Raw genomic sequence first — 25,970 nt, 5'->3', positions numbered from 1 at the left:
TGAGTAAAATGGGTCATTCCAGACATTGTTCAGAAGAACAGCGTACTTTGATTAAAAAGTTGATTAGAGAGGGGAAAACATATAAAGAAGTGCAGAAAATGATAGGCTGCTCAGCTAAAATGATATCAAATGCTTTGAAATGGCAACCAAAATCAGAAAGACGTGGAAGAAAACGGAAAACTACCATTCGAATGGATCAAAGAATAGCCAAAATGGCAAAGACTCAGCCAGTGATCAGCTCCAGGGAGATCAAAGAAACACTAAAGTTACCTGTGAGTACTGTAACAATTAGAAGACGCCTATATGAAGCCAAGCTTTCGGCAAGAAGCCCCCGCAAAGTCCCATTATTGAAAAAAAGACACATGCTGAAGAGGTTACAGTTTGCCAAAGAACACACTGACTGGCCTAAAGAGAAATGCCACAATATTTTGTAGACTGATGAAAGCAAGATTGTTCTTTTTGGGTCTAGGGGCCGCAGACAGTTTGTCAGATGACCCCCAAACACTGAATTCAAGCCACAGTACAATGTGAAGACAGTGAAGCATAGTGGCGCAAGCATCATGATAATGGGATGTTTCTCGTACTATGGTATTGGGCCAATTTATCGTATTCCAGGGATCATGGATCAGTTTGAGTACATCAAAATACATAAAGAGGTCATGTTGCCTTATGCCGAAGAGGAAATGCCCTTAAAATGGGTGTCTCAACAAGACAACGACCCCAAACACACCAGTAAGCGAGCAGCATCTTGGTTCCAGACCAACAAGATTAACGTTATGGAGTGGCCAGCCCAATCATCGGACCTTAATCCAATAGAAAACTCGTGGGGTCACATCAAAAATGCTGTTTCTGAGGCAAAACCAAGAAATGCAGAGGAACTGTGGTATGTAGTGCAATCATCCTGGGCCGGAATACCTGTTCACAGGTGCCAGAAGTTGGTCGACTCCATGCAACACAGATGTGAAGCGGTTCTCAGAAACTGTGGTTCTACAACTAAATATTAGTTCAATGATTCACAAGAAAGCTAAATCTTCAAGCATTTTTCAGTTTATACAGTAAATGTTTGACACTATTTTTTTGAACAGCCTAATATTCCTTTTTCTTCACTTTCTGTAAAGTAATATCAAATTTGATCATTTTTTCCTCATGTTTTGATTTAGAATAGAACGTGCAGTGTTCCCAATGCATTTGCATGTATTGAAATAAAGGTTATTATAAGGATTTTGAGCTTTACTCACTTTTTTTAAACACACTGCTATTATTTTGAACATAACTGTATTTTAGATGTATTAACTCTTTACAAATGATACTTTTAGACAAATGTATTACGTTAAATGTTTTTTTTTTTTCCAATACAATAAAGAGAATTGGGTGGAGGGCGGTTGGCAAATGTGCTTAATTGTCATGAAAAAAAAAAGGGGAAAATAAACAAAAACAAAAAGGCAAAGTGTCCCTTTATTTTTGCTAAATTAAAACAAAATAAAAATTATAATGGTTGCCTTCTGATTTTGTGGTGAACGGACACGTCGGCTAGACTCACCTTGGTTCACAGTGTTAATATTTTACACACTTAAGATGATGTGTAAACAGGTTCTCAACTCTTCATTAGATTATACATTATTTAAAGGGTTAGTTCACCCAAAAATGAAAATTCTGTCATCATTTACTCAGCCTCATGTTGTTCCAAATCCACAAGACTTTTGGTAACATTCATAAACATTCATCAACTCACACATAAATTGTGGTAAACGAAAGGTCATGCATGTTTGCTTGACGTGCGAGAACCAATGAGGTTCATTCTCATGTGTTACGCAGCACGTTTGAGCTTCCGCAAGAGATTTATTCTCACGCATTAAGCAGGTTCGGTTGAGCTTCTGTTTATGTTCGCTGATCAATGTTTATATGTAAATAAAACCTAAATTAAGCGATTGAGTCTCTTCAGAAAATTTGGAATAAACTGCTCAATTTATATGGATTAGATCTACCATCTTTTTATAAACCATCAAAGTTTCAGTTGCAAAGGCTGTCTATGGAGGGACAAGCTCTCAGATTTCATCAAAAAAGATCTTCATTTGTGTTCTGAAGATGAATGATAGTCTTAAGGGTTTGGAACGACATGAGGGTGAATAAATGATGACAGAATTTTCATTTTTGGGTGAACTAACCCTTTAAGGCTGTTCCATTCGATAGACTATTGATACAGGAACTGTTTGTTCGTATATAGTTTCTCTTTTACCCAATATAAAATTTTGCACCAGTAGATTATCCCTTGTTTTTAAGTACTAGTCTTCACCCTCTCATAGCATTAGACAAAACTACATTGCACACTGGCAATATAGAAAGATTTATTCATTGTAAACATGAGCACAAGTCTTGTATTGCAGCATGCAACACTGTAGTGGAATGATACCATTTGCGTGTCACATGCCGTCACATTGGGGGGGGGACAAGGTAGCATTTCACACTGTTTGTGAAATTACAGAATTTCCCGCATTATAAGTGCAGAACTTGCGAAAAAGAGTGAAAATTATGTGCAATGCCCGCACCAAAATTCACACCTTATTCATAGAGAAAGTATAATGCAATTTAATGAAACATACATAAATTATACATCTCAAGTATCAGACAATTCATCAGCCTGGCTTATGGGTTATGCCTCTGTTGAAGTACCGCTTTCAGGACTGCCCGTATTGCTCATGAGTTGTGATGTCTCGAATTGGACAGACAGCAGTGTTCACAGATGGCATGTTTTGATTCAGCTGCTTTGGAGATGATGCTGATGGACCGGTGGGTAATTAACCCTCCCAGAATCAAGATCTTCTCAGTAAATCAAGTTACTCACCTATTAAATGGGAGAAGCAGAATTTCAAAACATAATTTTTCAAACCCCACACCATACTGGCATGAACACACTACAGTTGAAAGCAACTTTGCTGCTCATTCCATGACAAAAACGGCCAAATACACATTCCACATGCTTAAGCACCATCCTTGACCACAGATGCACAAAACTTTTCAAGAAATGGAGAGAGAGGGGGGGAGGGGAGTGAAAAGAAAGAGTGACAGAGACATGGTGATTGGTCTCTCGAGGAAGTCTGAGGTCAGATCAGGGCAGTGGCTAAATTTGTGCTCTCATTGGGGACGTCTAGCAACCAACCAATTGCAGTATAGGCCAGGGAAAGTTCCTGTTGGCATCCAACCAGGGTCAAGCCTCCATGGACCCGAATACACAAGCAGCTAGGAGGAGTGTTTTAGGACATCTGACAGAATACAGCTCCAATAAGAAAAGACTGACAGATAGATTATGTAGATTTTGAGGGAGAAGAGAGGGTTAAAGCATTGAAAAAAAAAAAAAAAAAAAAAAAAAAAGAGCAGTCAGTAGTAATACATATTCAGGCCCCGGCATTGGGCATTGGGGCACAGTGCCTAATGTCCTGGCACACAAAGAGAGAAAGAGAAGGTTGCTCAGATCACAAATGCACAAAGCATACACACACAGAAAGTCAGAGAGGTTGAAAGGCCAAGTTCTGTTTGCACATACTTTAAAACACGTCTGTAAGTCAGCAAAAATAGGTGAATTCCTGTGGGCATGCATCATTTGACCAGAGTTCAACAGCGAACCATTTTAATCAGCAACACCGCAATTTCGAACTCCTTGAGAAAGACATTGAGGGCGTCAAGTAGTCTCAGCCTCGGACGAAATTCCCATTGACCACCCACAGATGACCGGATACATACTGCACACACACAAACTGCAAAAGTTGGCTGAAATAGCCAGTTCTAATCCAACTGGCTTGCACATACGCAATGTTCAGGTATCAGGATACATAGGTTATTCTCTAAAGAAGAATTCCTTATTGAATTTGCCAACATTTGCAAGGACCATGGCATCTAGTCTTTGAAAGATATCCAAAAAAGCCACTTAGTGCAAGCAAATTATATCTTTTAACAGATGGTCTTTTAGTTAGATAGTGGATTCCCATCTACATGGGTGGTTCTTGGACAGAATAAGCTGCAAAGTGGACATATTTTACGAGAATAGTCAAAAGTCTGGCTACATGACACTAAGGAGAGAAACATAGAGAGATGTGTCACATTTGCTTCGACAACAACAAAAACATCCTCTACTTACACTCTGCCAATAATAGAGAGATCAGTAGCATGGTGTCAGAACAATAATGAGAGTAAACTGACATTCTCACAACAGCATCAACACAATCCACTAGTGTAAACACTATCCAATAATTCCTCTAACCTTGACACTTCTATACAAACATACAGAGAGCAAAACACCTTTAACTGTCTGATATGATAAACCATCAGCTTAGAGTGGCTTGTCTCGATTGGGTCTGTAAAAATGTCAGATCTCTGGGCGGTTCTCGGCTAGAATAAGCTGCAATTTGGACCACAATTTATGTTGTTGGTCAAAAGTCCAGCTACATGAGAAAACTGTGAAGTATTGTTAAACTACAAAATATATATAAGAGCAACAGAAACACATGCAGTTTAATAGCAGGGTATGAAATTAGGACCTGCCACCAGGCGAATGCGGGTACTTTTTGCACAGATGTGGTGGGTAACCTGTATGACATCTTGAAATGACTTTTGACAAAAAATGCTGTTGCTTAGTAGCAATGACACGCACTTGAAGAAATTTCACTTTCAAAGCCATGGACATTTGAAAACAAAGAAAAGTTTTCTTTTTTGGTCCATATGAAGAGGTCTTTGCACATTTATTTCACTTGTATTTGAATAAAAATGACTGATAAACTAGATACTCACCAGCAACTGTGGTTGGCAGGCCAAAAATAAAATTCCGACTGATTAATACATACATAGACTGCAAATGTCTTAAAAATGGATATCGCATAGCAGAGTTAAGTTGCAAAAGCTCATCCTTCTGTGGCTTTACAGTGAAACTGTCAGCATTATAAATGGTGATCTACAGGAGTATTAACAGCTATGGGCCACGCGGGGCTGAGAGCAATAGCAGTAAAGCTCTGTTGTGTAAATATTCATCAAACGGTCAATAGCCAATAAAACAGGTTCAGAATCAATATCTGCCAGCATGCAGTCTCATCTGAATAACTACACACGGCAAGCAGAGCAGAGATCGTCAGTTGGGTAGTTTATACACTACCCAACATCCATCCAACCAACATGGGTGTGAATCTTAGTTCTTTATTAGCCGAATGCCTCTGTCGTACAGAATCGCCATTCCTAAAGGCCTATTTACAAAAAAAAAAAGAAAAGAAAAAAAAAGATAAAAAGAACACTTAAGACCGGAGTAATGGCTTCTGAAAATTCAGCTTTACCATCACAGGAATAAATTACATTTTAAAATACATTAAAATAGAAAATTATTATTTTGAATTGTAATATTTCACTATATTACTGTTGAGCTGTATTTTTGATCAAATAAATGCAGCCGTGGTGAGCAGTGCTGGGGGTAACGCATTACAAGTAACTTGAGTTACGTAATCAGAAAATTACATTTTCAAGTAACTAGTAAAGTAACGCATTACTTTTAAATTTACAACAAAATATCTGAGTTACTTTTTCATATAAGTTACTTTGTTTTCCCATGTATTAAAGGGAGTTCACCCAAAAATTATTCTCTGATTTACTCACCCTCAAGCCATCCTAGGTGTATATGACCATCTTCTTTCAGGCGAACACAGTTGGAAATGTATTTAAAAATAACCTTAGTCCTCCAAGGTTTATAATGGTTGTGAATGGCTGCCCAAATTCTGAAGACAAAAAATGCATCCATCCGTAAAAAAATAAATCCATACGACTCCAGGGGGTTAATAAAGGCCTTCTGAAGTGAATCCTTGCTTTTGTGTAAGACAAGTATCCTTATTTAAAACTTTATAAAGTAAAATAACGAGCTTCCGGCACAACATACAACACGTAGTACGTCATGTCATTGTGTAGAACGTCATGCCATTCACAACCATTATAAACCTTGGAGGACTAAGGATATTCTTAAATATATCTCCGATTGTGTTCGTCTGAAAGAAGACAGTCATGTATACCTAGGACAGCTTGAAGGTGAGAAAATCATGGAATAATTTTTGGGTGAACTATCATTTTAACTGACAGCCCTCCTGTCCCCATGTTGAGAGAAATCGTAAGTGCAGAGGCACTGTGTGTAAACATAACGGCTACTGTAATTCTGTACTAAATGTTAACATTTACTCATCTCACGTGCAGTCAGTATTCCTCAAAATGAATAAAAACAGTGAAATGCAATCTCAGAATATTGCACAAACCTGCAATAATTAAATATATTAAATTAAACAAATATACTTTGTATTTAATCTCACTTTATTAACCAATGTCTTTGTTGCTGAACTTCGATGATCCAATTCAACCATACTAATAAGCAACAATGACTTTAGATAAACATCACATTTGTGATCAGCCTAAAGCTTATTCATTTCACTTTTGGTGTGAAAGGGCCTTTACATTTGCCAAATATAGAACTTTTTCGTTGTTATTAAAAAAAAAAAAACAAGCAAGCCCAGCCGAGAAAAAGTAACTCCAACGTAATGTACCATAAAAAGTAACGCAATTATTTACTTTATTAGGGAGTAACGCAATATTGTAATAAATTGCTTTTAAAAGTGAGTCTATTGACCTATACATATAAATAGCCTATCCAATAATCTAGCCATTAATTTAAAATATACTTCTTTGTTCATATACAGTAGATCATATCGTCTGTTTGTTACATAAATTTGTACTTTAGATTTACATCATGTAAATTGTTGCTTTAATTTAGTAATAAGCATAATGCTCTTCAAAGGGTGATGTTTCATTACCTGGGAGAGTTTTTCAACTATGTCTATTATCTTCAAAATAGCTGCTAAGGAGTTGCTTCTGTGGACTTTATTTCATCTACGCTATAAAGTGGATCATTTTGTGATTGGGGGTTTTGGAACATTTCTGACTTCACTTCAGGTGGTTCTTAGATTTCTTCATTGGGAACTCTCATTATTAAGGTTCACAATCCATTTGGAAATTTGACTTAAATAAACCGTAATCTTTTTCCAAAACAAACAAGACCTCAAATTCCTACTTCAAAAAGGAAATAGAGCAGCACCTGAAAGAAAACTGCAAGCCATTGCAACACACGACATGCACACTGTTCTCCTGAAACTGGTTTCATGTGTCTGTCAAGCCTGATCATCGATCCTCCGAGAGGAACAGGCTCCTCTGCACCTCTATTTGCTCGTCGTCGTGCCCATGACTGACTCCATAAACACAAGTCATGGTGCAGAGTCCCAGTGCCTTCTCACAGCCCTCTTAATTAAAGCACTTTACTTTGTTTTTATTTCTCTCTCTCCACTTCTGCTTCAGCCCTCCTCCCCTCTTCTCTCTCATTCATCTCGCTCTCCCCCAGGAGGAGGGCAGGATTAAATTGGATTCTAAATGATCCAGAACCGATAGAGCAATTTCTGCTGCCATATTTTCATCCTCCGTCCCGCTTTAAAAACTCTCCCCATCACTGTACGGGGGCTGTCGGTGCTTCTTTGTCCCCGGGGACGCCCCAAACACGTCACCATCCCCACATTCCGGAGGGGCGCTAAATGGAGAGAATGTTGAGTGGAGGAAAGAGATGGAGGAGCAGGGGGAGTGCGGGGCAAAACACAAGGTGCGCCTTCTTGCCCATTAAGGTGCAGAAAATGAGAAAATTGGAAAATGAGAGAAGGGGTTGTTCAACCTCTCATATCGCTGCCACAATCTGGCACCCTTTTCTCTTTCTTTCACTCCTGTTCCTCTGCCTATATGTGAGATTCTTCAAAAAGATAAGCATGTGACTGCTTCTCACACCTCAGTTTCATCTCTCCAGGCCACACGGAGCTTTCCACCTTTTGTGTAACATCTAATACAGGCTCATATAAAACTGCCAGAATCTGCGCAAGGATTATTCAGGGGTGGTTTACCAGCTTAAGCTCACCTTGCCTAAAATTACACAAGTACAGGTTGAGGACCATTTGTGGTCAAAATCTAGATGTTAATGTGTATTTACTAGAGATGCACAAATATATATTGCCCAATAATCAGTATCAGCCGATAAAAGCAAATTTTCACACCATCGGCCGATAGTTTAAAAACAGCCGATAGTCAGGGCCAATATATCCCGTCAATCAAAAGAGCCCAAATGCACTGCATTTGGGCTTTGTCTAAAGAAAATGCTAAGAAACCAGTTTGATGTTCAAGATATTATATGAATTAATAAAATTCAGAAAGTTAAGAAATATTCATTTAATCTCCAGAATTTAGTTAATGTGTGTTAATATTAGTTTGAGTAATGTGTTTGTTTATAACTGATACCAGTTACTCTGAAACAAGTTGATGAAATGGAAAGAATAAAGTTTTTATTTGCATTTCTTTCAAAATATAATTAGAAATATAATGATTAATTATTAATTATAATAAAATTATCATTAATTTAAAAGGCTGAACCCCCAAACTATCGGTATCGTTATCAGCAGATATCACTCTGAATAACTGGCTATCGTATCGGTGGAGAAATTTAGTATTTACAATATTGTTCACAGGCCATTAAAGAGACATCATATTTTAAATATAGTGATTTACAGTTCATAGTAAACAAAGATAAAAGAAAGCATTTACTGTTTTAAAGGACCAAATAAAAAAAAGTTCAGTCATCATTTACTTTCTTTCCGAACCTTTCTTTTGTCCAACATAAAAGGTGAATACGCCTAATATTCTTTGAATTTAATAGAAGTGGATGAAGAGCCATCAAGCTCTAAAATGACAAATTTTAGTATCATAATATGGTCCAAATCCTGAGAGATACTGTATATTTATATACAATTTAAAATTTAAAAACCTCGGCAGTTGATTCAGTTCACAAAACTGGTCAAAAAAAAAAAAAAAAAAAAAAAAAGATTTGTTCATGATTCGGTTCTCGAATTTCATTCACCAACTCACTTAATGATCAGTCACAGTGGTTAAACAGTTAAACGGTGGGGAATATTATCAGTGAACCACTTAAATTTCAGTCTGTTTGTTACACAAATCGATCATATGGCTTTGAAACAACCGGAATATAGTGCACAAGTCATAGACACTTGGCAGAACACTTGGACAGAGCAAAGCAGAGCAGAAGTGTTTAGGGAAAGCAGAAAGTTTAGTTGCATATTAAGGTTTCTCACCAAACAAACTTCTAGGGCACTATTTCTTCTCTATACACTATAAACTCCATGACCCTGTGAGCTACAGAGTTCAGTGACCTAACGCACACATACCCACACTCTTATCATACATATTGATCTTTTCAATGTAACTTCGTATATATTTATTAATGTGCATTTGTCTAGTTTTAACATCCACGCCAGGATATTAGAAATATTTTCCTTAAGTGAATAACAAAACCACCTTAAAGGAAAATACACACCCCCAGCTATGAATAATACTTGGTTTAAAAACAGGCAGAAACCGAAATCAGCCATGAAGTTGCTCAATCTGAGCGAGTGCAATGCAGTTCCGCTCAAGGCCAAACCCCCTGTAACTCACATACACCAACCAAACAGGACAGCCCTGAGGCCATCACCCCAAAAAATCTCAATTAAAATACTGCCGTCTGCCTCAAATTTAATATTACAAGGTGAAGGATTCACATTTAATGTTATTACTTTCACAGAAAATACAAGACCATTCATACTTTCAAAGGCATGCCAGTCTGATTAACTCTGTTTCACAGGTATCCGCATGTGTAGTATCTACAGCTGGCTGGAAAATGTATGTAAACATGGTTTATAGATTAAATAATAACAGGGCTTAGATCCTTAGTTCAATTAGGACATTTAAGTAGCCTTTATAAATGTGCCTTAGAAAAAAGAAACCTTACTGGTGTGCATTTTGAGACAAAACAATGGCACTGACATATTTTAAGTTATGTCAATGCAAGTTGCTTTCAGTTAAAACAGCTCAATAATGCAAACGTATGGGACTAGGATTAAAGGGTTAGTTCACCCAAAAATGAAAATTATCCCATGCTTTACTCACCCTCAAGCCATCCTAGCTGTATATGAATATCTTCTTTCAGACGAACACAATCAGAGATATATTTAAAAATACACTGTCTCTTCCAAGCTTTATAATGGTAGTGAATGGAGGGGCGTGATTTTGAAGCCCAAAAAATGCATCCATCCATCATAAAAAATAATCCATATGGCTCCAGGGAGTTAATAAAAGCCTTCTGAAGCAAAGCAATGGGTTTTTGTAAGAAAAATATCCATATTTAAAACTTTACAAAATAAAATATAGAGCTTCCACTAGATGACTGTATACATACTGCGCAAATCAACTTGCGCCACAAGAGGATGTAGGATGTAGATTGTCATATACACCTAGGTTGGCTTGAGAGTGAGTAAATAACGGGATAATTTTCATTTTTGTGTGAACCAACCTTTTAAACCTTGTCTGTGAAACCAGGCACTTAGGAAAAATGAAATTAAGTACCTTTAAAACGGTAATTCTCGATGGACACAAACCAGAACTAATAAAGCAGTAAATCTCTACCATACCATGGTCTAACAGTATTATACTGCTCAGCCCTTTACCGGGTAATATAATTTTTTAAAAAGTCTTTAGAGTTTAATCAACATCTTACCCATAGCTTTGGTTTCCTCGCCCTTGGCATTAAGGATGGAGAACTTAAACTTGGCCCGAACTTCGCTCTTAGGACAGCTGACCAGGAGAAGATAGAGCGACAGATAATCTTTACTCTCTTCATCCAGACCTTTTGGATTCACTCGCAAACACCTGCTCAAAAACAAAGAATCTTACATCAGCAGATAGACTTTGTTTTATTCTAAACAAATAAAGTCTATCTGTCAAAAAAACAAAACAACAACAACTTAAAATGTAATGCAAATCCATGTGTGCTCCTCCCCTTCTTACCATTTGAGCTTGTCATTGGCCCCTGAAGAGAAGGTAGAGCTTTTGATGACCTCGCCCATCTCCTCCCGGCAGAAGCTGAAGTTGTTGATGGTCCACATATAGGAGAACTTAACCACTTTGATCTGGACAAACACGAACCCATGAGAAGATAACAGACAAGACACTTCATTCTTCCATTTATCCATCTACTTCCCTCCCCCCTTTCCTACATTAGATCCACAAGTGTTGGCCAAGACATCAAAAAGCGACACATCAAAACCACCTTTTATCTTAATGCGCTCTGACAACAAACAGGATGGGGAGAACAAGGAATAAAAAGACCTCAAACAAAAACACTGGGGGAGAATGATGGCGAGATAAATGAAAGCATTAATGGAACATGTTTCACTAGTCATGGGGATTCTGAGCACACTGGAGGACCTTGTGAAGTCACACACAATCAAAACACAGAGAAGATAATGGTCATTACATATTTTTAGACAGACTGACAGATCAATCAGGTTCATACAGAGATGGTTTCTCAAATACATTAGGTTTAGTACTTAATATACTTATATTATTTATAAGTCAGTTTTTTTAAATAAATTAATATTTTTATTCAGCAAGGATGCATTGAATTGCAATTTAATGCAGCCTTGCTGAATAAAAATATTAATTTCTTATATATATATATAAAAAAAACCCTACTTTTAATTTCGCAAAGAAAAAAGTATGCCTCTTGATTGGCCATTTTCATCAGGCTTATTGTGTCTGGGACACCAGGGGTGCTCAGATCTGCACCTGGAGATCTAGGGTGCATCTCAATCAGCTCTCTAGTTTCCTAGTTCATGAAATAGTATATGGTGTACACACATTTGAGCACTGGTGAGGACAGTAAGGTCCCTTGCTGACTACACATTGGGACACTTGGACACTATTTCCGGGGACATGACAAGTTCTCATTGTACAACATCACTACTGGGATCAATGAACAACAGCAAAGCTGATATCTTTCTGACAACATTTGTTTATGTTATTTTAAATACATTATGATAAATAATTTCCTTGTTACATATATTTGCAACATTTCAGCTGTAAATAAATTATAAATTTTAGCTAGATTATGTTCTAGCAATGTATGTTTATGCTGAAATAAATAATAGTTTGTATTTTTAAAAAAAAACATCTATAGAGTGTCATTATATGTAGTGAGTTGGCTCACGTGATTTATGTTTCTTGCTTCATAACCTCCGTTAAGGGAACATAGTTAGCATCGATGCTCCTTGGTTTTCTCAGTGCATTGTGGGACTTTTTAGGGAGCGAACGTTTCAGTGCACTGGTAGGATTTTGCGATAGAGACAGCCCTAAAATGGCCGACTACCTGATCAGTGCCCTGATTACAGAACTAGGGAGCCGACTGAGACGCACCCCTTGGCTGCATCTGAAAACTTAGGCAGCTGACTTGTTGCCTTGCTGCCCTATAGGCAATGACTTTTCAGGCAGCGTTTGCACACAAAGGTACCTCTCGAAACTGATTTCGGACAGATTTCTGGAGAGCATAAAGGTTTAATGATCTACAGCAAAATAGAATGAGCTTTGGTGAGAACTAAACATATATATATATATATATATATATATATATATATATACATATATATATACATATATATATATATATATATATATATATATATATATATATATACACATATATATATATATATATATATACACATATATATATATATATATATATACATATATAATACTGATATAATTTCTCGCTAGAAATTATATCAGAAGTGAAAAACGTTGGTCAAACATTTACATTCACATACAAGCTGACCAGAAACCGCAACTTTCAGATGTCATCTTTCTCTTTCTAGCTCACCAAGAATAGAACACATAGGATTGTGGGATATCAAAGGCAGCAAAGGATACATCTATGTTGCCTTCAAATATCGATCAGATGAAGGTATCTCAGGAGAAAGTAAGTAAGGCTAACATTAGATTCAGACGTGTCTTGATGCCTTCTTACCTTGTAATGCGTCCTCTGAAGGCAGCATTTTTAAGTTTTCAGATTTAGCCCTAGTTTTCTGCACACTTTAGTTCCAGTCTTGCTCTAACACACCTGCCTGTAATTTTCATCTGAACCCATAGAGTATGATTGGTGGGTTTGTGTGTTTTTAATTAGACGTGGAACTAACTCTGAAGGTGGACAACCAGAATTGAGCACCCCTGTCGTAGAGACTCACAGATTGACCCAGAACCCCACACACACACACACACACACACACACACACACACACACACACACACACACACACACACACACTCACCTGTGTGTAACACCAGCTTTCGGCCACAGGGCCGCTGGTCATTTCTGCAGGAGGGGGCGGACTCGGCACCCTGGACATCGCCAGTTTTGAGCGTGGGGGTGGGGCAGGGGGAGAGTCACTACGCCAGCCACCGCAGGACGTCCCCGACAAAGCGCGCACACGTGATTACTCACTCAGAAGCAAATACATGCACACACACGCATGTGTACTTCACAGCCGCCGCCAGGATCCGGGCACACACTCGTGTTCAGCGTAACCCAGAGAACATGGAGGGAATGCAGGCACAACTTTGAAGTGTTTTTCTGTGAGCCGTTCAGTTCAACCTGTGGTAGAGAAGACAGTAAAAACAGATTGATAATTTATTTCAAACTCTTGTAGTGAAAGAATTTAAACTTGATACTGGGCCGCTACTGAGCTACATTGCTTGATTGAATTGTTTATTAATTAAACTAATATTATTTTTATTAGCCTATAAATGAATAAATTGATTTGATTTGTTATATAAATTTGAACAGAATTATTATTAATAAACACTACAATTTCTATTACTATAATAAATGTCTGTTGTTCATGTATGACGAAAAATTGTCCATATGGTTTAACTAAATTTAAAAAGGGTTAAAATTTCAAAATAAATTAGCAAATTACTTGCATACATTCTCTTTTTTGAGGACCAAGTCTGTTTTAATTCATTTTGAGAAAATATTTGGAGGATGATTGCAAAAATGTCAAAGTGGTATAACCGTAAAAACTTTGTACCAAATAATTGATCTTGTTTAAAAAAAGTTTATGTCCATTTAAGCCATAACCGACTGTATTTACATGAGATACTCCACACGATGGACATTTTGACAACTATTTGCGCCATTCAGGAGCAAGGAGAACTGATCGCGCACTGTCTGAGAGAACTGGGAGAGAACAGTTCGCAATGTGTGGGTTGTCATCATTAATTTTGAAGTATTTCCACACCTCTGAGGCTGACATTGTTTCTGCTGCAGCCGCCGGTGTCTCTGTGCATGTAAAATTCTGTCAGTTACGTCACGTGAGGTATCATCTTTAGTATCGGGGGTATTTTTATGAGTACGAGTACATGAGCTTGGTATCGGGCCTGATACCGAAACTGTTATCGGTGCATCCCTACACCACATTGACGTTTTTGCAATAAAATATTCTCTCAAAATGAATTAAAACCAGAAATTTTAGACTTTGTCCTCAAAAAAGAGAATGTATGCAAGTATTTTGCAAATTTATTTTGAAATTTTAACCCTTTTATATTTAACTAAACCATATGGACAAAAAAAAAAAAAAATAGCGTCTCATCATTGACCCTTTTAAAAATGTATAAAATATTTATTGTATAAATAAATAAATGTGTTAAAAGTCATGGTAAGTGGAGATTGGACAACTGATTCACCATAAACAACCACCTTCAGCAAATCAAAAAGACAATTCCAGACTGTTCCTTACAAAAATTGACAAACAGGTCTACCATCTTGTACATATGCACAAACCACAAAAATATGCAGAATCAAACAAGCCACCACATAAAGTGTGCTGTTTGATCTTTGTTTTGTTGATATCTAGTTCAGTACGTCTACATTTGCCACTGGTGTCAGAGTAAAAGCCAGACCTCTGAAGCACCATCAGCAACTACAGTGAGTTTAAATCCATCAAAGCTACATGTTTATAATGCTGGAGGAAAAAACTATTTCTTTTTTCCCCTTGTGTGAAACAGCCCTCCCTCTCTTTTCTAGAAGAAAAGAACATTCATCATTCTATTGGCTCTCTTGTTCATTTCCCCTCAACCCTCTGAACCTTAAACCTTTTCAATCTTTTTTTCTTCAGATCAAAAAATAAATAAATAAATAAAACAGAACCTCAGGACTAATCCTCATTTTGCTATCCCAGCTGCTAATTAAGGCACTTTAATCGTTAGCTGGATACACCCCAGCCATTAATGAACTGACCAGAAACACCACACTAGCCACTTGTCTAACAGTACAGTAAGTCATTAATAAGGCTAATTAATGGATGTAAAAACAGTCCGACAGAACTCGTGACTGATAACCAATTAAAGCAAAAAAGTAAATTTCTCGTTTTGTGCATGACATTTATAAATGTTTAAAGAACACATGGCCACGGTAAAAGATCCTCATGGTCATGAGCAGGGTAGAATCGTCTTTATTAAAAGACGTCTCTTGTAGGGAACTTTTTAATTTACTTCACAGAACAGCAAGATTTTCTGAAGTCAGATCACAAAGTTATGAAGAGTTGAACATTTACAAGACACCGCCTGGGAGACCTTTGATTTTAGCCAAACTTAAAAAAAAAAAAACAAGTATTATCCTCTCTTTTCTCAATCTGAAGTGACCTAATCACCCTTTCATCTCTCATTCCTTTCTCCATTTTTACCGTCTTGCACTCCTCTCTCCCCTTTCTCACTCAACCTGCACGTCCCTTCGTCTGCGAGCGAGGGAGACGGAGACGTTTCTTTCCCTTAATTAGCATCTGATTGAAAGGATAGACCACGGCCTGGAGGAACCTTCCGGAAACTGTGCGACGATTTGAAAAAAGACAGTGAGAGAGAGTACATGACGGAGAGGAAAAAAAAAAAAATGAACAAAGTGCAAAACAAAGTGTATTGTGGGAAGGAGAGATGAAAAGAAAATATTAGGAGAATGAAAAGGTCAATTCAAAACTTTTCAGAAGTACAGAGCAACTCATCCATTTCCCACCTACACACTAGGGATGGATGATACACTCAAATTACAACTTTTTTTTTTTTTTTTTTTTTAGCTTTTTAACAATACTGAATGCATAAATATTTATATATTTGCTTAAAGTTGCAGGCTGTAAGTATTGCCTCTTTGTCGCCATCTCTGTTTGAAACCTGCAATTGCAGTTATTTGCAGAATTATCATCTTTACAGGGTTGTGCATCGGCACGACTTCTCAGCGCAGATGAATCTAATGTTTGCTGTCAGTCACCACACCAGTGTGGATACTGTACTTCAGAATGACAGATTGTAGTCTCGAAGTATGACTAAAATAAGAATTTTCACCTGAAAATATCATCTGAACAAGTAAGTAACATGTCTGCCACTTTTGTTCTGACCAACTGAGGGGGGAAAAAAAAGCATCATAATAAATTGCTCTACCAATGGTCATAAAATCTAACAATCGCTTAGTTCGGATCACTTCAAAACGTGCAAATTTTTATTGTTATACTTCTCAAATTAATGAGAGTATAGTTAATGCTAACAACATCAGCATTGTGTGACTACGTGTATTTAGTGTGTATTAGCGTTATCTGTAGATTTCAATTTCTATACAGTCTAATCTCTAACATTAATTTGTCATACTATATAATCCGCCATCAAAATGATAAGTTTAATTATTGCAGCTGCTGTGAGAAAAAGCTATAAATGATCCGCCTCACATGCGATATAGCTACTAGCTGGGACTCGTTCTTTATGTAAGCAGACGTGACGCAATAACACAAAGACAAACGGCGACATGCTCGAATTTCCCACGGAAACCCACCAGTACCACACAAATTACAAAACATTATTACAAGCTTACCGTTGTGAATCGGGCTAAGGTAAGGATATAGTTTTGAACACTGGCTGGTTACGTACTGGATCATTTTTAACCCAAAAAAATTATGGACAGCAGCTTTAAATAACAGCTAAAATTGTTAGTTCACCCAAAAATGAAAAATGTCATAATTTAATCACCTTCATGTTGTCCGAAACCCACAAGTCTTTCATTCATCTTCAAAACAGAAATTAAGATATTTTAATGTAATCTGAGAGATTTCTGTCCAGGCAACTACCACTTTGTCAATTCAAAAAGTTCATAAAGAGACCGAAAAAACTAATCCACATGAATCAAGTGGTTTAGTCAAAATTTTCTGAAGACTGGATCACTTTATGTGATGAACAGATTGAATTTAGGCTTTTATTCACAAATAAACACTGATCACTGAACAAACAGATGCTCAGTCGAACCTGTTTGATGCATGAAAATAAACCTCACTGGTTCTTGCGGAAGCTCAAATGTGCTGCGTAACATGAGAATGAACCTCTCTGGTTCTCGCACGTCAAGCAAGCATACTTGAGCTTCTGTTTACTGATGTGTGTGTTGATGAATGGACTAAAAAAATCTGGACTAATCTGCTCAATTCATATTCATATATAAAAGATGACATAATTTTCATTTTTGGGTGAACTAACCCTTCCCCAATCGGAAGAAAAATCATTTCAACTGAATAGTCATTTCGGACGAATAGATTCAAAATGTTAGTATTTAAAAATATCCAAGACTTGAACACAAGAAAGAACATTTAATAATGTACATGCTGCAAAATAGTTACAAAAAGCAGTATTTATAATACATTATAAAAAGTTTGTCTTATTACTCTCAAGTTGTGAGTCTTTTAGGAAATTTAAAAAATACAATTAAATAGTGCTTTAAAAAAATATGAGATATTCACAATTTGTTGCAATTAGCCGCAAAATTGATATAGAAAAATCAACATGAAAATAAAGAATATTCAATACATTACCCAGCCCTACTTCACACACTGGAATTAAGGTCCAGAGACAAAATTCAATACCTTACAACTCATTATTATCAGTTAAGCCAATCTCTTTTTTTCCCCTCCTCCTTCCTTTGTGCTATTTGTTTCTGATGAAAAACACTTGTGGCATTTTCACTCAGTAAAACAATAAAATATTAATCATTCAAGTCGGGGAACAAGTTGGTGTCCATTTGCAATTCAAATTACCACTGACTTCCTGGCAATTAATTTCCACGCGCGTGTCTCCCATCATGTGTCTCCAGTTATCTGTTTTCTGAACTTAATTTCCAGTGGTCTTTGTATCCCCATCTATCGGCACTGTCAACACAAACTCACCTTATGGCAACATATCATCACTCACAAATCAGCTAACTACCTTTCTGCACTGAAAACACAAACAGACTAACAAACATCAGGTTGCACACCGTGCCAGCCACAAGACTGAGTAACAGGCAGGCCCACACAGAATCGGCCTGCAGAGAACTCCACAGAAATGTTCTGTATTTCCACAAAATTAGAATCATTCACAAAGTTGTATTTTTTGTTCTCATATTCACAAAGTTTTCCATTTAATTGTTTTTAGTTACCAATAGAAACACAGCACTTTCAGCTGCATTTAACACATGTAAACAGCATTTCCACAGATTTTCCCCTAAATCAGCACAGAAAATTCTCTTATTTCAGTCAGAGCCTAGTAACAGGCGATAATCCACAGGACACAAAAAGGATACACACACACACACTACAGATGTCAGAGAGGTATGAGAGGGGGAATCTGAGCTTGCAGGCACAGACCAGATCAAAGAAACAGCATGTTTCACATGTGATCCTGTTTATTAGTTTGCAAACTACTCAGTATATTTTATTTTTTAACTGGAACCATGCATACATTATCTAGGGATTTAAGAGACAGCTGATGTTTAGGTCGTAATTTCATGGCAAAGAATACACTTTTAGTCAACAGACTGTCTGGGCTTGATGCATACTTTTTTTTTTTTTTTTTGAAAATAGGATAGGAGCGTATAAATAACTTGAGGCGCAATAAAAATTCATTCACACAATAAGTAGTTTTGCCTTAACAAAGGGATGAGACATTTACGAGGTAAATAAATAAATAAATAAATAAATATATAAAGTAGGTTTTAACATAGTACTGCTTCAAACTCAGATGTATTTATTTAATTATGGAATTATTTATATTTTAAACATTGAATAAAATGCCATATACAGTTTATTGTGTAACCGAAATACCAATAAAAAAATAAAAAAAATCTGTTTTGCATAATGCAGGACTTAATTGTAAACCAGCCCAAAATACACCATGACTCTTATTTTGAAATGCTTTGACAACTTCTAGCAGCTTGTTCAAATAGATAAGTGCATAACATATGCACTCTTACAACCATCTAAAACATATTTCAATATAAACACCATGATGTAAACGCAGCAAGCCTGTGCAACCTAAATGTGCAACAGCATCACATTTTTACTTTGAAATGTGCATTGCTCAAATTTATTTCATGAAACACTAGTTTTTTTGATGTTCAATAATCACATTAAGCCGTAACACAAATCCACTTTTCTGGACCCAAATTTAAGATTTCTTAAAATGATAATTAACTTTTATTATACTTCTGTATATAGTATTTAAGATACTTTATGACCTTAAATTCAAAACAAAACACAATTTAAGACTTAAGGACCCAGAGGGACCTACTTTTTATTTGCACACATACTCCTAAAAGCATTCTACAGTTCGCAGACATCTATTTTTAGTTGCAAATGCGAGTGAAATGCTCACACTGCCGAGCCCTGACTTATGTATAGCACAACACTCCACGATAAACAAAGTCCATTTGATGTCAAGAGTATAGTTTGTTTGATTGGTGTGAATGCAGTTTTTCAAATGAATTCACACTCAAGTCTGCATAAAAAGATGTATAGTTCCCCTATCGACAGTTTGCATCTTTGCATGCTCCTAGACACACAAATTACAAAATAATGCATTTTTCATTGCTGCTTTCTCTGAATAAATAGCCTTCAGAGTGCAACTTACATGTTTCTTTTGAGGCCTTCGTAGCAACACCGATAACGGGATATGCTAAATCTAAAGGAACTAAAACTTCAATAACAGTGAATCTGTGGTTCAGCATTCGAGCCAAGCAATGGAACCAAGAGTGACAAGAGTCTTAGATACAACAAACTTGGTTAAATCACGATTAGTTTACAGCAGTGTCAGACAGCAACTGAGATCTGATCGGCTAGCACATACGAGGCGGGTGGGACGAGACGGGTGCCAGGCAAGGAGATTCAGCCCTCGAGGAATTCATTACTGCACCCGTTACCCAGCCAAAATAATTAATGAATTAATGAGGGGAGGGGAGGGGAGAGAGAGAGCAAGGGAGAGAAAACACACAGCGTTTCTGCGCTGAAATTCTCTTTTAGTTGCAACTTGAAAGAGAAACATGAAGTACAGCCCCACCCAGCAGACTCTCCCCACAGACCTGCGCTTCTTGGGAGGAAACGAGAACCATGACATGACCCTTGACTTATTTAAACTCCTCCCATGGAGCATGTGTCAAATACACACTATCAGAAGAGGAGTGGCTTAATATAGAAAAGGGAGGAGTTTAGCATGGGTTTGGGGAGGGTTTTACAGAGAGGATAAAACTTCAGGAAGATGGGTCAAATTTATCTAAGACTTTTTTTCTTTCTGGTTTAATTTTATCCAGTCTCTTTTTTCTCTCTCCACAGACACAGAATGAAAGAGATGTGTTGGAAAAGAGTAACAGACTTTTACTTGACCTTATTCAAACCCCCCATGCAATGCTAAAATACATTCAGGGTCAATTAGGCTGACATCTAAAAACCACATGTAAAATCAACATGAAACGTTAAATCGCAACCCACTTTACTTCCATAAGACATTTCCAAATCAAACAGGACATTCAAAACAAAGTTTACATATGGAGAAAGTAATTTTATTTGATGATAAATAAAATTATCTTTCTCATTTCTCAAAGCAAGAAAGTAGATGCCAAATCTGATTTGACACGAATGAAAAGGTTTTTCATTGGATGCAAAAAAAAAAAAAAAAAAAAAAAAGGTAAATTAGATAAATGATTAGATAAATGCCTAAATTAAATCTGCCTATAAAGTGTTCATCACTCGCCAGAAGACTTAATTTAAACTGCTCTATTCATTGCATTGACAATCCCTTACACCAAAATTCTGATGCTTCAAAATGTTGCAATGGAGAGACAGAAATTTCTCGTTTCAATAAAAAAGTGCATTATTTCCTTTTAAAATAATTTGAAAAATTCATGACACTATTATTCTATAAAACCTATTTAGTTTGAATTCATTTTAGTACATTTAAATAATACATATTTTATGTTTTGTTATCTTAAACCCCAAAAATGTCAGGTGGTGCAACTGTCCAAACAAATGAACAGACTGAGAACCATTTAAAATGGTGTCTTAATAAAAAAAATAAAAATAAAATAAATACTCTGGCATCATTTTAGGATTAAAACCTTTCATATAAACAGCTTTAAAACTACTGATATTTATAATTTGTTGAAATAACTGAAAATCTTTTGTCCAGCAATTTGTATATTTTTAAATGTTAGGGTGGCACAACTGAAAATTTGGCTCTTTTATTACGAATTGACAAGGTAAATAACAGTAAACATGATAATGCATCATCCAGAGGACCCCAACTGATCCTTGTGATAGAGTAAAAAGCTTTGTAGATCTCTCAAATACTGGTAAAGACTGCTAATTTCAAGTACTGGTAGATTGGTACACTTTCCATGTCAGGTGGTACAACTACAGTATATACACTATTTGGTTGTACTGCCTGACATAAAAAGTCAAAAAATTAATTTAAACATTTTGAAATGTTATTTAACAACTGAAACTTGTTTAAATATGGTTCATGACTCAAAAATACGCATTACATCAGTTTTGAAGAGATTTTTTTGAAGCTTTATTTGTCAATGACCCATTTGTTTCGAATATGAACGAAAGTTATGGGTTTGGAGCAACATGAGGGTGAGTAACTGACAACAACATTCAGTTTTAGGTTAACTAACCCTTTGAGACAGCACAAAATAACTACTTCAGCCTTGATGGTCAAATTAAACAAGCGTCTGAGTATTACAGGTAAATAAGATGGCACAATATAACTTAACAGCATAAACATAGGAACAACAGTTAAAATTTATCAGCGTGACACCATCATTTCATGCATCCAAACATTCATTTCCTGCAATCTTCTGAGGATAAATTAAGTTAGTTAATTATCAGCTTGATTAAAATAGATGAGTTGATGCCAGAAAATAGAGACAATGAAGCATAAAACGTTGAGGGTGAGATTAGACCTTTCTCACTCACATACACACAAGCAAACCTTATCAGCCAGCTAGACCCGGGAGTACCATATTAGTATGCGTGGAACTAGAAATGTGATGCACATCAAATCGTTACCCAGCTCACCTAAATATAGTGCATATAATAGCAGCTTAATTTTCCAGGTAACTAAAAGAAGTCCAGTAAATGGCTGTAGTGAAAGAAAACCCCTTATTTTTTTCCCTTCACTTTTTTCCTCTACTGAAAGAGAAAGCGAGCGAGAGAGAGACATTCTCTCTCATTAAGACACAATGAGGAAGTCGTTTTGTGTGTGTGTGTGTGTGTGTGTGCGTGCGTGCGTGTGCGCGTGCTAACAGTTTGCCATTGCACACTGCTGCAGTGTGATCAATTAGATGGCTGACTCTCAAGTTTACACCACAGTAAAAAAAAAAAACAACCTCCTTGGTTGTAAACACACACACATACATTAAATAATACGTTAAATAAAATGAAAGGGAGTTACATTACATAATATTATATTATTATGTAATGTAACTTTTATTATATATATCCAAAAGCTTGTTTTTTTTTTTTTTTAAAGAAATTAATTTTTCATTGACCAAGGACACATTTAAAACAAAAGTGACAGTAAAGACTTTTACACTGTTACAAAAAAACTAATTCAAATAAATGCTGTTGAATCTGTTGAAAAAACAAAAACAAAAAAGAAAACCTAATCTAAACTTTTAAATGATATATATATATATATATATATATATATATATATATATATATATATATATATATATATATATATATATATATATATATATATATATATATATATTTATTACACACACACACTGTATGGGTATATGTGTGTGTGTATATATATATGTGTTTATATATATATATTTATATATACACACACACACACACATATATATACATACACATACATACATATATATAAAAAACACTCACTTGCATTACAGTAAAACAAAGTAATAAATTAAAAATGGACGTGTGAGACACTATCAAATATTTTTTAAAAATTGAATAGTGTACTACATCAATCTAAATGTGACTTTCGGTTGTCATCCTTCCACTCTAGCAGTGAAACCAATGAAAGAATAGTTATATTCTTATTCTCCTCTACTGCAGCAAAGTGTGTGTGTGTGTGTGTGTGTGTGTGTGTGTGTGTGTGTGTGTGTGTGTGTGTGTGTGTGTGTGTGTGTGTGACTCTTGAAAGGGCACTGGCCCCACAGGGGGGCCCCCTGCCTGGGACCTACCGCCTGCCATCCATCAGAACAACACAGTTAGCAAAAACACTCGGCCGCAACCTGCTAAAACCCACAGCCGTAATCGGTACATCTCCAAACTCTAAGGCAAGAGAGGTGGGGAGCTGTGTGGGTAGGAACAATTAACTCACTGACTGTTAATATATAGGGTATATTTAAATAAACTATTCTTGTTCTAATACCACCCTCTTCCGTGTGACTCTCACTGTCCTTTTTCATTCTAGGGTAGTGTTGTCAAAAGTACCGGTACTTCGGTACCAAGTCGGTACTGAAATTTTGAAAATGTGACAATACCAGCATTTCTGTAGTACCGGTAGTACCGAGAATCCGGGTATATTCGGTACCCACTATTAGGGCTGTGGCAGTATTTACTTGAATATGACACGAATGAAGCACAAAGCTTTGTTTACAAAAGAAATAATAGGTTAGCAATTAAATGTGACATCGCAGCCATGGAAACATTTTGGTTCACGCCGAATGAACATGGAATCTGTTTCTTTTCCCAAATCTTCACTCACGCAGGGGCTTATAAACGTTTCTTTCTTTCGTTCGCATTTAGGCCTATTATGGGCTATTCACATTCTTTACTGTGGTAAAGCAGAAAAAACACCGTAGGACAGAAACCTTTTTGCTTGCACGTCAATTTCTATTTAACACAGTTTGTGCTTGTTATTAGACCTTATAAGGCGCGTCAAGTTTATTTGTATATAGCGCTTTTCACACACGCCGGTGATTTTTACTTTCGCTTTCCCTTGCAGCGCTAAATCAAATATAGCCTGAATGTGTGAAGATAAAACTCGCTCTTCAGACCTTTTACAACATGTGTCAGTTACTTGTAACATCAGGAGATAACATGAAGATATTATTAAAGCGAAATGGTCTCTTTCCTGCTCGTGTCCCACATCCCTCTCAAAGCGCAGCGCGGTAGGCTATGTGACACATCTTTGTGTGGAAATAAAACAACGAATGTTTTTAAATAATATTTAACTTTCTTATTATTTAGGTTACCATTATTTACCGATATTTATTTCATCGTTTTACAGGCTGTAGTGTGTTGTTTCACTGACGGAATAGCTAAAATAAACACGCACGTCTGTTACCCCTGTTGAAAAAAAACAGCATATGCTGGTAAGGTAGGTTTTGAAGCTGGTATGCTGTTTTGAGCTGGTCCATGCTGGTCCAGGACCAGCTTAGGACCAGCTTAGGACCAGCACCAGCATAGGACCAGCACTTGACCAGCATATGCTGGTTTTTTCAACAGTACAAAATGGATGTTTGATCATTTTTTTTATTTTTTTTTTTATTTCAAAATTTATTTCATTGAGGTAGCCTATATATACACACACAAACATACATACATGCTCCAAATCATATTTAATATATGTTTTTAAAATATGCTATATAAAACAGTTCCAACAGATTTTGCTGTAGTACCGAAATTGGTACCAAGAACCGTAAAAATTTTCATGGTATTGGTACTGACTACTGGAATTTTGGTACCGTGACAACACTACTGTAGGGTTTTTAAGGTTTAATAAAAATTTAAGAAGAACAATATGATCTTGTATGCGATTCAAACACCCACACAATCTTATTCCTTAATGACAGTGATTCGGCTGTGTCTATTAAACCATTATTAAACAAGTAAAATCACAGCGGAACATTGAAATCTGCGATGGCACTGACCCAGACTCAGAGAGAGCAGTTCATGTATAGGTATAAAACAGCTTCACAAACAGTCTTTTCAACCACACAGTATCATTATTTCTGTCTTACAATAATTCTAATGATTACAGAGCTACTGGGATAAGAGTTTATAGTTCAGATATAAACACTGATGTCTACGATAGAATTAAAAAAAGGAGTAAGTCATCTTTTGAAAGGAACTTGACATCAAATTTGTTTAAAATTGTATAAATTGCATCATTACGCCAATAAGTGCCTTTTTATTGTTCTGCACAGTACATCACCTAAAACAAGTCCACATCAAATTCTCTCTTGGAATAAAACTACTGTGGACTACTGCCTCAAAGCACAAGAAAAAAAATAGCACCAAGAAACAAGGCAGATTCAATAGATGAGTTTAAATGCAATTTAGAAAGCAAAAAACATTTGATGGATTTTCCAATCAGCTTTGTGGAAGCAGTGCCCACTAAAACCCCTTCAAATTGTCAGAAGTTCCCCAAGGCTCACCCTCAGGTCCTTTTCTAATTTGTTGTTCATGCTGAATTTGGTGTTTGAAGCACTTCAGCAGAGTTAAAACAACATCTTTACATTAGGAACAAAGGATGTGCTCTCAAATGGATCATCAGGTCCTTTTATATTTTCAGTAATGACCTTCAACCTGACTTTGCCAGGTAACACATTTCCAGGCTCAATTATCCCCCTTCAATAGATTTCAAAGGTGTTCTTTAGAAGCATAAAAGCGTTATAATTAGCAGGAGCCCTCGCTCACATAATGTGCCGAACACAAAGC

At 36.4% G+C, this 25,970-nt stretch overlaps 1 protein-coding gene across 2 annotated transcripts in view; it reads right to left on the bottom strand.

Annotated features, from left to right (window-relative positions):
- The window catches only part of spop (speckle type BTB/POZ protein), a 78,653-nt gene that overhangs the window by 20,091 nt on the left and 32,592 nt on the right, over positions 1-25,970 (bottom strand). For both annotated transcript variants that reach the window (XM_051886725.1, XM_051886726.1), the window contains exons 3-5: positions 13,260-13,582; positions 10,942-11,063; positions 10,652-10,803 (exon numbers count right to left, since the gene is read on the bottom strand). In XM_051886725.1, the coding sequence (XP_051742685.1) occupies positions 10,652-10,803; positions 10,942-11,063; positions 13,260-13,337 (352 nt within the window). In that variant the 5' untranslated portion in view covers positions 13,338-13,582. The remainder of the gene's footprint in view (positions 1-10,651; positions 10,804-10,941; positions 11,064-13,259; positions 13,583-25,970) is intronic.

This window comes from Ctenopharyngodon idella, chromosome 3 (genome assembly GCF_019924925.1).
Source record: "Ctenopharyngodon idella isolate HZGC_01 chromosome 3, HZGC01, whole genome shotgun sequence".
In the NCBI taxonomy this organism is placed as follows: domain Eukaryota; kingdom Metazoa; phylum Chordata; class Actinopteri; order Cypriniformes; family Xenocyprididae; genus Ctenopharyngodon; species Ctenopharyngodon idella.
This window is presented reverse-complemented; position numbering and strand designations above follow the sequence as displayed.